Consider the following 14,793-nt stretch of genomic DNA (forward strand, 5'->3'; position numbering starts at 1 on the left):
TATCAGAAAAAATATTTTCATTGAATTGTTGATCACGATATATGGGTAACGGCGACAATAAATTGTTATATACAGGCGATCAACCCCAATCGTATCTACCCTATTACATTAAGAAACATAATTTTTTAATATAGATACTAATAATCATTTTTACATTTTTAAAGTCATATTTTTTTTTTTAGTAAACCCAATAAAAACCAAATAACACGGTTATAAACACGTTTATTGGCAAAAAAACGATTTATATTCAACGCTTTTTACCATCTACCTATCACTTAGCATCGAAGCGTTTATTTTGAAATGATTTAATCACTTTCATTTGTAATGACTCCCAAAGACGTGTAACTTCCCCGACGCCATTGTGCTGGCTTTTTGGCGTTATTGTCCGTTGTTGTCTATGTGGAATATTGCCTGAGTCGAATAGAACGTTTTGTTTGGTATTTTTTCATTTATTAAATACCTATACTTTGTGTATTGCGCGATAAAAATATAATACCAATTCAGGCTACACCTAATGCGAATTTAGACCGTTCATAGGTGTTGTTCATACAAAGGCGGCCTATACCTATCTACGCCGTTGACCCGTACCAGATAACCAATTGACTCAGGCCGGGGCCGGGCAGATTGTTATTATTGTTGTGATTACGAATGAATGATGAAACACTATTCGTGTTAGATCTCTCACAGGGCCATTCGATTATAGACCAGTGACGGGACGTGTCGACCATGTGGCGAAAAACGATAATCAATATTGTAATTTTGTGTTTTGCACTGTTCGTTACCTGTCGAGGGTGCGAAGAGAGGTTCGCACCGTTAGAGACGGCCAGGGCAAAATTGAAATCTACTCAAAATGGCTTCAAAATGTCGATTTTTGGTAACCCCGACAAGTACATACCCCACTCCGGTTACAGCGGTGAGTACACAAATAATTATCTTGCTCAAAATAAGTCGTCCATCGACAGATCTATGTAGTTAACAAAATTACCATAAATCCCATTATTAAAAATCAATGGTAAATAACAAGCCTCGGTTCTGTATTTTAATGTAGTCATACATTTATCTTGGCTTCAACTCTCGAGACTCGAAGCTAGGCAAGTATCGATTTTACAATGATGTTCTTTTTTTACTTTTGCATTTAGTAATACTGAATGTATAAGAATACCTTTGGTGGGGGGAGAGGGATTGACACAATTAATTTTTGTCTAAATGGTTTGTATCATGCGTTGAATTTTTTGGAGAGCCTACTTTTTAGGAGGCAAATTTTGAATATAAAACGTTTTACAAAGCTAGTTTGAGTTACAAAATTTTGATATTAGGTGTTTCTCATTGCCAATGAGATGGGCAAAATGGATTACACCGTAATCTATTACAAAAGGAAAACGGATAAATTGTAATCCGGGTTTAATGAAAAAATTTGATTATATTAATTTCAATAATTCAGAGATTTTGGATTAAGGATCATATTTAATCCAGTAATCGCCCTAATTTACGTACTTCGGAATACATTAATAATCAGTAGGTAATCTCTAGTTTACGGATTACAGATTACATTATTAATCCAGGATTAATACAAATTGGATTACATTTATTCCAGTAATTTAACATTATGGATTATTTTTTTATTCCTTTAGTCCAAAACGTTGTATTTAAATTATTTTTTTACTTTGACGAGGAGCTGAAAAATATTGTTGTTTTTACAATAATATATTTTATTTTTACTGTGGATACGATTTAACGCTAAGCCGATTTCTACATGCAGCAAGTCTAAAGATCATAAATCGTACATGTAAATTTACTTTATACGGCCAAAAATTTAAAATATTTAATCGATTATGGTATTATAACATGAATTTTTATTAATTTAGTTAATGAAGTTAATTCAAATAAAAAATAATAAAATTATTTTATAATAAAATAAAGTTTATTGCAATAATAATAACATTTATTTATTTTCAAAATTTAACAAAGTAGTAATCCTGTAATCTTGGATTAATGGATTAATTGTAATCCATTAATTCAACATAACATTAGAATAACGGATTATTTTTAACCCAAGTAATCCTGGATTACTTTGATTAATTGAAAAATAATTATCCAGTAACCAGGTATTAATAATCCTGTCCATCTCTGCTCATTGGTTTACTGTTTGTGATACGGTGTGACAATTTTATAAATCGAATCAGTTAAACGATCATACTTATTATTGACAATATTTATTAACACAGTAACCGTCGACAGCGATAACTTGGACTTCAATTGGTTTATGGTGACGGCTGAGAGGTTATGTGACGAAGTTGATGAAGAGGAATGTGGAGATCCAGCTTCGCCTGATCGAGCAGGTTCGCTACAGCTGTTACAAGGACCTGATGGTGACGTGACATTCCATCCTGAATGTATCAACACATTAGTGCAATCTAAACCCGTCGAAGAACTCAAAAGGCCCAAAATCGAATTTGTATGGATGGCTCCAAAATCCGGCAGCGGTTGTGTTTACATTAGGTAAATACTTAAACAGCGGTCTTAAAAGAAAAGTAGGGTTTCTACAGTTAAGGGGGGAAATAAATGGTTGTGAATGTTGAGATTTATGAGTGCCGAGTGGGGTGACTAGGTTAAAGTAAATACAAATTTTAGGAATATGTTCACATATGTTACCTTATTAAAAGGAAATTTGGAAATTAATAGAAGAAAAGATAAAATAAAATACAGTTTGAGTTGTTTTAGAGCTCGATAATGTTGAACGAATGAAGAAAAATAAAATAGTAAGACGGATAAGAGAGATTCGATTTTGAGGTACACCCAAAGAATTGCCTTGGCCATAATTTAAGTATGAGTGAACATTTCTTATTCTTGCTGAAAGGTAACTTTTTTAGAGCATTGTTGTCACAAGTTAACCAGACCGGTACAATCCACGAAACAGAACTTCTCACAGAGTTGTGCGAATTAGTCGAAACGTCTTCGAGTCGACCGACCGAAGAAGACACTAAATGTTGTGCTTGCGACGAAGCCGTGTATGAGGTAAGCAAGTTAAAAAAAAACTGACTATTGTAATGAAATAAGTAGGTTAATACAAAAATCAATTATGATTTCATGTTATCCATTCGTGAATTAGTGTTTGTTATTATAAACAAATATTGTTAAGAACATGTTAGTTTTCTATGAAACATCTTCTGAACGTCGGTTAGTTTTTTATGTATGTACGTCTCTAACCTTATCTAACCTTAGTCTTTGGCCGGATGTCGGTTATAAATAGACAATAGTTTATACGGAATTAAATTGAAGTTATATATATATACATGATTTACGTCATAAAACATATCAGAAAACGTATATCTGTGCATACTGTGCATGTAAGTAAAATTGAAATACCTACCTATTGTTTGGAATAGTAAACTATTTTTAACTTAAAAAAATATTTTAAGATAAAAAAAATACCCAGCACACTAGGGATGGAGCATATTGGGATTGAGGGAGTCAAAAGTTTTCAGAAATTATAACTGAAAGTGATTTTAATAACAATAATAAATGAAAATAATGTTAAAATAATAATTTGAATAGCTAAATGGGGTCATACCATCAACTTAGTCTGAAACAGTTCCAATCATGAAAGTTATAGGAACATTAAAAAAATTCTTTGACTTAAAAGTTTCACCTAAAACATTAAGAATACTGTCGTATTTTATTTGTGGTTGATGTAAATTGTAAAGTTTTAAACCGTACAGCGAATAATTATGGGTGTAACTTTCTAAAAGTTTTCTAAAATGTGTTTTAAAAAACTATAACTTTTTTTTTGAGTACTTATATAAAAAAAAATTCTGAGGGAATGGAAAAACTTCTGCTTGGAAATTTTATTCTAGAATTTTTTTCTATAGCAGCTGTTAAATAAAACACACTTTGTGATTCACCGAAACGCGTTTTGAATTTATACTTATAGATGAAATTCGAAGGACTTTGGTCGGCCAAAACTCACTCTAAAGACTTTCCGACCGCACTGTGGTTGACCCATTTCAGCGACATTATAGGAGCGTCGCACGACAAGAACTTCTCGCTCTTCACTGAAGGCCAATGGGCTACCGACGGGGTCAGACAGCTTGCCGAATGGGGATCCACCGGCATTTTGGAATCCGAACTTAGGCAACAGGTAGGTAACTTCATATTTAATAATCTACTATCCATCAGCCCTGGCAAAAATAAAAAATAAAATAACGTGCAACAAATGCCTTGGTAATGTCTTAAGAACCCTGAACAAAGTTTTTTTTTAAGCTTCGATTTAAGCTAAATTAATTTTATATAATATTTGCAATCAATAATTAATCTAGTGATTTTAATTAAATTGTTAAATTATAGATTACCTTATCGTACTGATTGTATTATTTACCTGAATATTATGATGACTGGTACCGTTTTTCTACGAAATAATACAAATAGTTATGCGTTTGCCATTTCAGTTAATTATAACTCTGTTATTACTATCTACATTCTACATAATAAAAAAAAATGATTTCGGCTTATAAGCAGTGTCTCATCTAGATAATCTATTTATCGATCAACTAAATATAAAATGCGTTTCATTTAGATTTAAACAAATTATATCTTATAGTTTATCTAGATGAAATATTAATTAAATTATTATTATGAAGAATCCAGAAAAGTTAATGTTTTTGACTTGATACCTTTTGACTAGGCACCGAAAAATATATATTAATATTTAATTCAACAATACGGTAGATAATTATTATTATTCATTATCGACGAACATTGGCTAATCTGATTTTATTTAATACTTATTATACCTTCTAGATTACTATTTAATTATACATATGATTAACACTGCCCAGTGCCCTAACTTAAGCACATGTGGCCTGTAAGTACAGAAGCAAAAATCAAAATTTGAAAAATGTTTGGCCACAAACACAACCTTGATTGGGTTTGGGTTAACAAGTGGTAAACGTGTACCACGTTTTAACAACGTGTTAAGTGGTATTTTTTAATATTTTTTTTTATTTATGGTTAATATTTTTAACGCTTTTTATGTCCTAAATTCAGAAAAGACATTTGAGGACTCTGATCAAAGCTGCCGGCCTGTGGCATCCTCGCGTCAACTCCAACACCACGTCTAAGTTTCGGGTTGACCGGAAACATCATTTCGTTTCAATGGGCAGCATGATTGGTAATTCTATTACTTTTAATATCTTAATAAACATCATGCTGAATGTAAAAAAAATGCTTTCAGGACCATCTCCTGATTGGTTCGTGGGCGTTAACGGCTACAACCTGTGCGAAAAAGACTGCCAGTGGGCTCGGACCAGAACTGTTGACTTGTACGCTTACGACGCCGGTACCGACAGCGGCCGGTCTTACTTGGTAAGTACACAGATACAAACAAGTGATGCTCAGCAATGTTACTGAGCTGCCAGTGCAATATTATGAAATAGATGGGTTTGAAAAGACAAAAAAAAAATGACCAAGTATAAAAGATTGCTATGCGACGTGAATGTAGTGAATTTTTTTGTACCAAAACGATTGATGGGAAGGATTCTTTATGGGGTTGAAAGAGGATATTTATATAAAGGTACAATAGGAATAATACTATTATTATAATAACAATAATTATAATTACAACAATTTATTATTGAATAATACAATATATACTCAATGATTACACAAAATTCGTCTATATTCACCATTCAAGTTTCAGTTAGATTTAATCTGATGCCTGAGTAGGTATTCTACATAGTTTTGTAATTAAACATATTAAATAACAATTATTCATCATTGATCTGTACTCCTACATATCTTTGTATATTATGTAGGTATATGTAATACGTTTTTGACATGGGATAATAATTATCTACCCAATGAATACCGAAATTTTTTTTATTAATTATGTAATAGTTTATAAATGCCTGCATTTTCAAAATTATAATTTTTGTCAAATGTTTTAAAAAAATATTTTTTATTAAATCAAATCAATTTTGATAAAAATAATTTAAAAATGTCTTATATCTTCTAAGTTATTAACTGGGCCATAGTTAACGAATTACCCCATATAGGTTGGCATTAAGAAAAAATTTTAGATGTTTTTTTGTTGTATATTAGTCTTTGGAGTTACTTAAACCCTTTATGACTATAAATTAAATGTTGTTTCAACTCTGAATTTTAAAATATTAATAATTTTTGCATGGCCTATATCATTTGGATTCATAGGGCGTTCTCACATTCGACCTTGTGATTGCACTTTGTATTATTTCAAAATTAACTATGTGTTATTTGCGATGGTCTTCCCAAAGAACGTGACGCATCAAGGAATCGAATTGTATGGTCAATTATAAACATATGGTATCTAAAACAAATAACAATTAAATGCAAAACCTCACAGCCGGGTCTGGCAAGTTCAAGCGCATTTGCATATGCATGGCATTAGTATACAACATTATTATTAATCCGCCGAGCATCCTGCGATGATGGCATCAATTTTGGCAGAAGCACATTAGTTCATATTTCCAAGCGAAACACAAGAGGCGTATTTTTGAAATTAAATCAAACTTTAAAAGTTTACAAAAATAGGCAAAAATTTACCCATTAAATTTACCCTAGGTAAATATTTTTTACACTAAATTATATAACAGATCTATGCTGCTCCTTTTTTTTTTATGCATCATAATGTCGTAAAAATATTGTATAACATGTTCCTTATTAATAATATACTAAATAGACCAAACTTGATAAACTCGAAACAAAACAAGTTTTCTAAGTACAGTAAAATACAATCTCGAAATAAATATCAAACATAAGTATCGAAAATAGATTTATCAAATTAAATGTTTGGGTATATACATTTTTTTTAAATTAATTTTAAAAATAAATACTCAACTTATATATTTATTTTATTATAATATTTGTTTTATTTATTTATTTATTTTATGTATTAATAACTGAATTGAATATTTATATATTTTATATTTGTATAATACTATTTTATTATTTTATTTAATGAAAATAACGATAATATTAGTGATGAATATTCGTTTTTCCTCTTTAAACGTTTTATAAAGAATACCTGTGTTAATGCAATTTAAAAATGGTGTTTAAAAAACACATAGTGATAAGTCAGAAGGTAGCATTGAGCGTGAACAACTTTCTTGTATAGATTATAGCATTGAGTATATATACTCAATAAATATAGTATTCACTTATAAGGTTATTTTGATTTGTTAATTAGACAATAACAAATTAATTTGATTTTTAAATTAATTTATATTCTTAATAAGAGCAATATTTGTTTTTGTCAATATGGCGCTTACACTACTAGTGTCGCAGATAAATATAACAATACAAATCACAATTACAGTAAAAATGATTTAAATACACTAAACACTTATTTCTAGTAAATAATTTTAATTAAAAATAAATAAATTTTAATAATAATACAAAAGTTAGTACGTTTTAAATTTTAAGTTTTACCATACTTAATACCATACTTATTTTGCCGTTTGAAAATTTAGATTGGGTTTATATTAAAATTTATATTTAACCTCCAATTAAATGATTTCCATAAATAATTAATGTTGTTTGTGTTTCAAAACAAAAATTCTAATAAAAAACGGTACATCTGAATTTATTTTTTTTTTCATTTAATTAAATTCAATTTTGCACACAAATAACCGTCATATTATAATACCAATTATGTTAAATACTGTTGTGAGGTGAATAATGACGTATATACAAGTATATTTTTTTTTGTTTCCTTTGACGTCTTGTGTTGCCTATTATGCTAATATATTTGACTAAACCGCACGAGCATAATACACACAGTACAAAACTGGTTTGGATAAAAATTATACAATGTTCAACGATAACACAAATCACAATCCATTACATCATTACATGTTGTGTAAAACCCATAGACTTAATATAGTGAGAGGTCTATGATAAAAACACTTAAATGGAGAAAATATAAGTTTAGAAATTCGTATTTAAAAAGATCATATTACTACTTAATTCCATTAATAGTTACAATAAAACTCATTGATATCTACAAGTTATAAAACTACAATGAATGAACCATTTGAAAATCTATAACAACTGCATACGTTTACATTTAATTACATGTTATTAATTCTCCGCTTACACCAGAGCAACAATACGTGTACAAGGTTATTCTTATTATTTTTATTAAATATATTTAAATTATACAATAAAAATTTCGTTAAAAAGTTTAAAAATATATAATATGTATTTTAAATGCGGCTATTTTAATTTTTTGTGATTGTATGTATTTAATTTATCATTCATGGGAAGGGCCCCCTCAAAGTAATTTGGCGTTATGGCTTACACGTGTAATTATATTATTATGTTTAAATTAGACTCTGGCTATTGTTAAATATTTAAACTTTATAAAGCTTAGTTAAATATTTAATATTAACGGTAACGTTTTAAATATACTAATTTAACCAATTGTAGTAAAAGTGTGGTTTAATATATTTTTAGAGGCAACAGCCGTTCTCTGTTCTTTTATCTACGCCAACTAAAGCAAGAGCATTGTTTTGGTATAGAGAATAGGGGAAATGTGTGAAACGGTTCCCGCAAATTTCTAATCCGGAAACAACCAACAATATCAGTGTCCGTTCAAACAACAATTAATTGTTTCCAAATGGCCTTGTTTTATAATTAAACAAATCTGTACATGCATTTTTTCTAGCTCAAATTACCATGGTAGATACAGGTTTTCATAAAAAAATAGTTTATTTAGGCCAAGTTCCAATTATGAAATTTATAAAAAAAAATTTACACTTAATTTTTTTTTTTTTGGGGGGGAGGCGGAGGGTAAGTAATGGCTATTTAGTTTTTTAATAAAATACAATTTTATATAACTGTAGTGAGACCAACAGTTGTTTATAAAAATGAGTATTTGACTTTAAATCGAAGCTATGGTAACAGCAAAAATGAGAATATTGAGATGAATGTGTGAAGTGATTAGGAATGAGTACACAAGAGTATGTTTGGGTGTTTTACCTATAGCAGGAAAAATATAATAGTAAAACGGGTAAGAAAGATTAGCTTAGAAAAGTTAAGACTTAAGAGATGTGTGTATACCGAAGAAGAAGTAAATGGATGTTATAAAATATAGACATGAAAATCTTGTGTGAAGTAATTAAAGAAATTGCGAAGAAATTAGAGGAGAGACAGTATTGACTGGCTCTTGGAAATTGAAATGCTGAAAAAGAATATGTTTGCATATTAGTCTATAATATTTATTAGTCAAAGCTAAAAAAAAATATTTTCTCATATTTTTAATTCCGATTTATGGTTAGAAATAACGTTTCCTCCTTTCTTTATTTTACAAGTCTCACAACCAGGAAACGCTTCCTCACGAACGCTTATACCGCATTAGTTCCACCTACCCTGACGACCCCGCATCACCGTTTTTTGATGAGCAAGGCCGGGAAATAGCTCCACTTGCTCGCCTCCACCTGAACAGGATCAATGTCATACCTAAATCGTGTTCGGACAAGATCATCACGGACCTGATCGATGAACTGGCCGTTTCCGAGAACACCCAAGACGCATCGAGACGTGAGCCCTTATCGATTTCTACAGGTTTGGTTTTAATTGAAAAATATCTATTTGTTATAGAGGAATGTGCCGTTTCTAAGTACTCTGAGTGGAGCGAATGCAACGTGTCATGCGGTAAAGGACTCAGGTCGAGGAGTCGGAAATACTTGAACGAGGCCGCTGCCAAGAAGGCTGGTTGTGACAGACAGTTGGTCTCCAAGGAAATGTGTTTGTCTTCAGTTCCTATTTGCCCGTAAGTCTAGAAACATAGTCAGTAGACGTTAATATCATAAGCACTCTACTAATGTAGAAATAGTAGGGCAGTTGGTATGCGATTTCTCATGACATTGACCAAGAGGGATAGAACTTGAACGGAAGGAGCTGAAATGAGAATATTGCGATGGACGTGTAGAGCGATTAGGACAGTAGGATAGAATTTGAAATGAGTGTACAAAAAGAAGCTTGGGAGATTTATGCCAATAGTAGACCGCAAAGGGTAGTTAGCAGACGAGAACGATTATTATTAAGTGATTTGGAGGAAAGTAAACTGTTATTTTTTTGTTGTTTCATTTTCTTTTAGTGGTGAAACGGAACAGGAAGACGACAGTTTGCTGTTGGACGACGCCAGGTGTAATACTACTGAGTGGACGCCCATGTCACAGTGTTCGGTGTCTTGCGGCATTGGATTTATGATGCGAACCAGACAATTTTTGGAATATTCTAGTTACAAGAAATGCCGTCACATAGGTCTGGTGATGAAGAAGAAATGCATGATGCCGGCCTGCACTAAAACCGTTGACGAGGTAAGAAGTAAGAAGACGGTCAAAATACAATAAAGGTAATTTTTTGTTTTTTATTGTATTCAACTTGCAGAGAACCGACACCGGTGAATGTCCGGTTACCGAATGGAGCACGTGGAGTCCGTGCAACGTGACCTGCGGGCAAGGCATAACGCTCAGGTCAAGACTGCTTTTGGTATCCGAAGAAAACTTCACTAAGTGCTACGAAAACGTCGTGTTAGAGGAGACTAAGGTGTGCAACGGGATCAGACCCACTTGTGCCATTACCAGCTCCCTGGCTAAGGGTAATAGTCAGAGAATTAAATTTTAAGTTTTAAACTACATTTTCGGACTTAGACTCGTTAAATGATAAGCTCCATAAACCGAACTTACTTATAGTATAGCTAGCACGTGGCCTGGGTATAATGTTATTTGACCAGAGCGTTACTTACTGAGTGGACGTTTCTCAGAACACAAATTAGTTTGATCGGGCATCTGCGTTTTACATGCCATCAAATGCTATCATTTAGGTCAGCTAGTGAATTTCAATCTTATTGTATTTGTTTTTGGGGGGTAATGTTGGCTATCGTTTTTTGTAAAAACACAAATAAATATGTGATGAAAAAAAATGAACAGAAAAAAATCTGTTCTATTCATATGAGTTTCGGACGTGACGCTACACAAAAAAAAAAATGATTAAAATGCAGAACTCCTTAAGTGTCACGTCCAAATAACCTGACCCGATTACATTAATTAATAATGCGATAATGTGTATTACCGACCGTATGCAGATATAACGATATTATGTTATTATCTCTTAAATTTTGAGTTCTTGAAAATAGTTTTGATGAAATCGCGGCACTAATCAATTCGTACAAAATCGTACTTATAATTATTGTTCAAGTCAAATAGTTCAGTATATAGTTTTCCATAATCGATGTATAAAGCTTCTAAACAGTACATCAAATAAATATAAGTTATTTATGTGTTGCTTAGTTTTTTTGAGGGTTTGATTCTCAGCCTTGTTTTACAATCATTGTTGTTCTGCGCTCGAATAAAATTATGTGACTTTGTTTCAGAAATTTGTACTCAAGACAAAAACGAGGGGGCTTGCAGTCTGAATACCATCCGGTATTACTACGACAAGGACTCCAGGACTTGCCGACCGTTTAAGTACGGCGGTTGTCGAGGAAACGAAAACAATTTTAAAAGCGCCAACGAATGCTACAACGTTTGTCGCAAAGTCACATAAATGCATTCAAAATATAACCTATGACTTTACGACGTTGTCGGTTATGAAATTGTTATAAGTATAAAAAATATTATGTTTTTTTTCTTTTCCTTTTTAAGTACCCAATATAAATACAAATTATCACTTTGTAAATGGTAATTAGTAATTAATTATTTTATTGCTACTTATTGACTCAACGGTAGTTCTGTTTAGGCACTAGGTCAATAATGTAATATTTTTGTGTTGTAAAATGCAAATTTTAATTAGAAATACTCAAAATAAGTTGTGTTTTCCCCTGCGAATAAACTTGTTATACTTGTATCACTTCAATATATATATAACCTACTAACCGATGGGTTGAATAAAAAAATGAGTTATTTTTACAAGAATACAATATATTGGCTCAAAATATTTCACAGCTCATTTAGTTGATGGATCGTTACAATGAACATATTATGATTTATTACATCGTTAACCCTTCACTGCATAATGTTCCATATTTGGTACAGTTCTTTAATTAGCGTTTTCCATAAAACCTAAACTAAAAAAAAAAATTATTTTTATATTTTTAAGTAGTATTAAGTACATTTATAGCATATGGTAAAACAAATTCATACAGTGAAGGGTTAAATTATATCCGAAATGAGTGATTTCCTTATAAGTTTGTAAAAACCAGAATTTTAAATGAATTTAATATGAGTATTGCGTGGGCCAAGAGCCAGCGGATATCAAATTATCTGAAAGCCAATTCCTTTCCTTAATACGGTATAACTCCAGAGGTTAATGTGGGAAATGTCTTTAAGTTTCCTATCATGATAGGCACGTTTCCGATTACCTACATGCGCCCTTTGCACACATTATATAATAACATATTGAATAATATTTAGCTGTAACATATACTTATATCAATTAAATTAACAGTATATTATATTTTTTTCCCAAAGAGAACTTTGATATTGGAATATTTGTTTAAATTTTTGTATAACTGTTGAAATTAAACTAATCACATCACACTCTAATAACCTAGGCTTAAACCAGACATGTTGATATATATTTAAGTTCTTAAATCCTTTAAAATGTATTAAATATATATTTGGGTTTTTGTTTTAAATACAAAGTAAAGTTGTGTCGCACAATTTAATTATTGGAGTTTGTACTACTGGATTACAATGTGCAACAAAACTGTATTAAGACAAAAGCCATTTTTAAGAATGTATTCGATGCATTCAAATTTGGCCTCAACTTTTTAAATTTAAATGGTAACGTAAATATTTAATTAACTTTTTTCATTAAGAATAAAACGCTAATTTTCACGAAAAATAATTATATATATATATAAATTTTTTTTTTATATATATATATAATTTTTTTTCGTGAAAATTAGCGTTTTATCCTTAATGAATCACCCTTTATATACATATTTCCACAGTGAATCCTAAGTGTGTTTTGAAATACCAATAAAACTGTGATTACAAATCGATTGTCGTTAAAATATCGTTAAAAGCCCGTTCGAGTTGATGAGTGAATCCCATTGCCGGGTATGAATAACACCTATCCCATCCGATAGCACTTAAACTATGTACCATAGAGCCTTGAGCTACAATGTAATCGGTCCATTTAAGCAACTATCAAACATACTGGTAAAAATTTAAAAAAAAATTAGAATACCTACTCGGTTTTGCACAGCGTTATGTTGAAATAATAGATTATTATTTATCCACTAATAAACGGAAAGGGTACCAGTACACTTGTATCATTTATTTTGGTTTGCACAAAATGTTTTTTTTAATTTTTATTTTACAAATATATTTTTTTTTTAATGTTTTAATATATTTTATTTTATTATTTAAGTATTTTCCTAATAATAATAACCCTTTTAAGAAACGAATTGAATTCAATTATTTTAACGATCAGTAATTGATTTTATCAAATTTGTAAAACGTACATTCCGGTTTTTCTTAAACATAACAAAATGCCATTTGGTCGCTTTTATTTTCGCACAATTCATAATACCTGTCTAAGTCTTGCGGGCTTAGACCCTTTAAAAAAAATCGTTAACCGTAAAGATTTAAAATCTGGTTTTGGCTTAAGAAAATGTATTTTATTATACTACAAATATAGTTTAAAAAATTATAATCGGTACTTTGTATCAAACAACTAAATTATATTATCGATAACAACAAAAATCAAAATAGAGTAATGTAGTGGTCTTTGAATTAGTTATAATATATTAAAACTAGTTATCTAACGATAAAAAACATAAAATTAGTAGTAAGAGTATAATTATTATTTTCAAATATGATATTTTTATTGTTGATACTTTGCCAACTATACATTTTTATCTTCTTCCTGGATACAGCTGCCAAATTTTGAATAATAATTAAAAACTGACAACAATTAATAAAAAAAAAAAAATAGTGTTTTGATGATGAAGTTAAGTAATGTACCCTTGAATGTCGATCATAGTAGATATAAATAATTTACATTCATTGACAAAATATACCAAAAGTTTTCAACGTTAATTTAACCATGAAAGAAGTTACAAAATATCACCCCAGCCACTAAATTAGTTGAGTATTATGATTATTATGATAAAACAAAACTGTAATCCAGTCAAGTCATAGGCTTTTTCTCAACTCGTTAAATTAATTAGTTATTTTCTTCCTTAATATACCATATTATTAAGCAATCTACAAAATGTGTTAGGATTTTTTACATTTCTATCACAACATATTTTTGGCTGTACGTTAAATTTACACTTTTGGTTTTTGTTCACCCTATTTTTATTTCGGACAATTGTTACTGTGATCTGATGTTAATAAACGGTCAATTAAAATGTACTTTAAAATGCATTTGAATTCTCAAATCGTAGGTTGCTTTCTATTTGTTGTGTACAAAAAAAAAAATAATGATGAGCTACATTATTTATTCAAAACCGAGTCACCCAAAAATTCGGAAAATCGTCCAAGAACTCAAAACTCGAAATTGTTTTGGCAAATTAAAAAAAGAGTAGTCAAATCAGCTCGAAATAAACATCTGATACCCGTTTTACCTATTACCAAGGTGACAGCCAACAGGTTGTCTTGTCCATTTTTACTATTATAGCCTATTATTATTATTATTATTATTATATAGCGTTAATTAATGCAATAACAGTTTAGTGGTTGTCACTTATATATTATTATATAACTATGCATGTCATGTTGTTTTTTTAGTACTCAATATAGTAGG

The 14,793-nt window shown here is 30.4% G+C and overlaps 1 protein-coding gene across 1 annotated transcript; it reads left to right on the plus strand.

Moving 5' to 3' along the window:
- Nucleotides 1–667: 667 nt before the first annotated feature.
- LOC126836711 (spondin-1-like) lies at nucleotides 668–11,929 on the plus strand. Its single transcript, XM_050570320.1, has 11 exons — nucleotides 668–913; nucleotides 2,226–2,499; nucleotides 2,871–3,015; nucleotides 3,932–4,138; nucleotides 5,044–5,167; nucleotides 5,231–5,361; nucleotides 9,345–9,573; nucleotides 9,634–9,805; nucleotides 10,133–10,355; nucleotides 10,426–10,636; nucleotides 11,411–11,929. The coding sequence occupies exons 1-11, from the start codon at nucleotides 727–729 to the stop codon at nucleotides 11,581–11,583; spliced, it is 2,076 nt and encodes a 691-aa protein (XP_050426277.1). The 5' UTR covers nucleotides 668–726; the 3' UTR covers nucleotides 11,584–11,929.
- Nucleotides 11,930–14,793: the final 2,864 nt, after the last annotated feature.

Source organism: Adelges cooleyi, unplaced genomic scaffold, assembly GCF_023614345.1.
Source record: "Adelges cooleyi isolate 19-005CV unplaced genomic scaffold, UGA_ACOO_1.1 ACOO_flye_CR_arks_rails_tigmint_CR_PRNA_247, whole genome shotgun sequence".
NCBI classification, from domain to species: domain Eukaryota; kingdom Metazoa; phylum Arthropoda; class Insecta; order Hemiptera; family Adelgidae; genus Adelges; species Adelges cooleyi.

Excerpts from the sequence above, each read along its gene's own strand:
- LOC126836711 (XM_050570320.1), top strand. The coding sequence starts at position 727 with ATGTGGCGAAAAACGATAATCAATATTGTAATTTTGTGTTTTGCACTG. Across the intron at positions 914-2,225 it reads ACCCCACTCCGGTTACAGCG|TAACCGTCGACAGCGATAAC; the intron begins GTGAGTACACAA and ends TTATTAACACAG. Across the intron at positions 9,806-10,132 it reads TCTTCAGTTCCTATTTGCCC|TGGTGAAACGGAACAGGAAG; the intron begins GTAAGTCTAGAA and ends ATTTTCTTTTAG.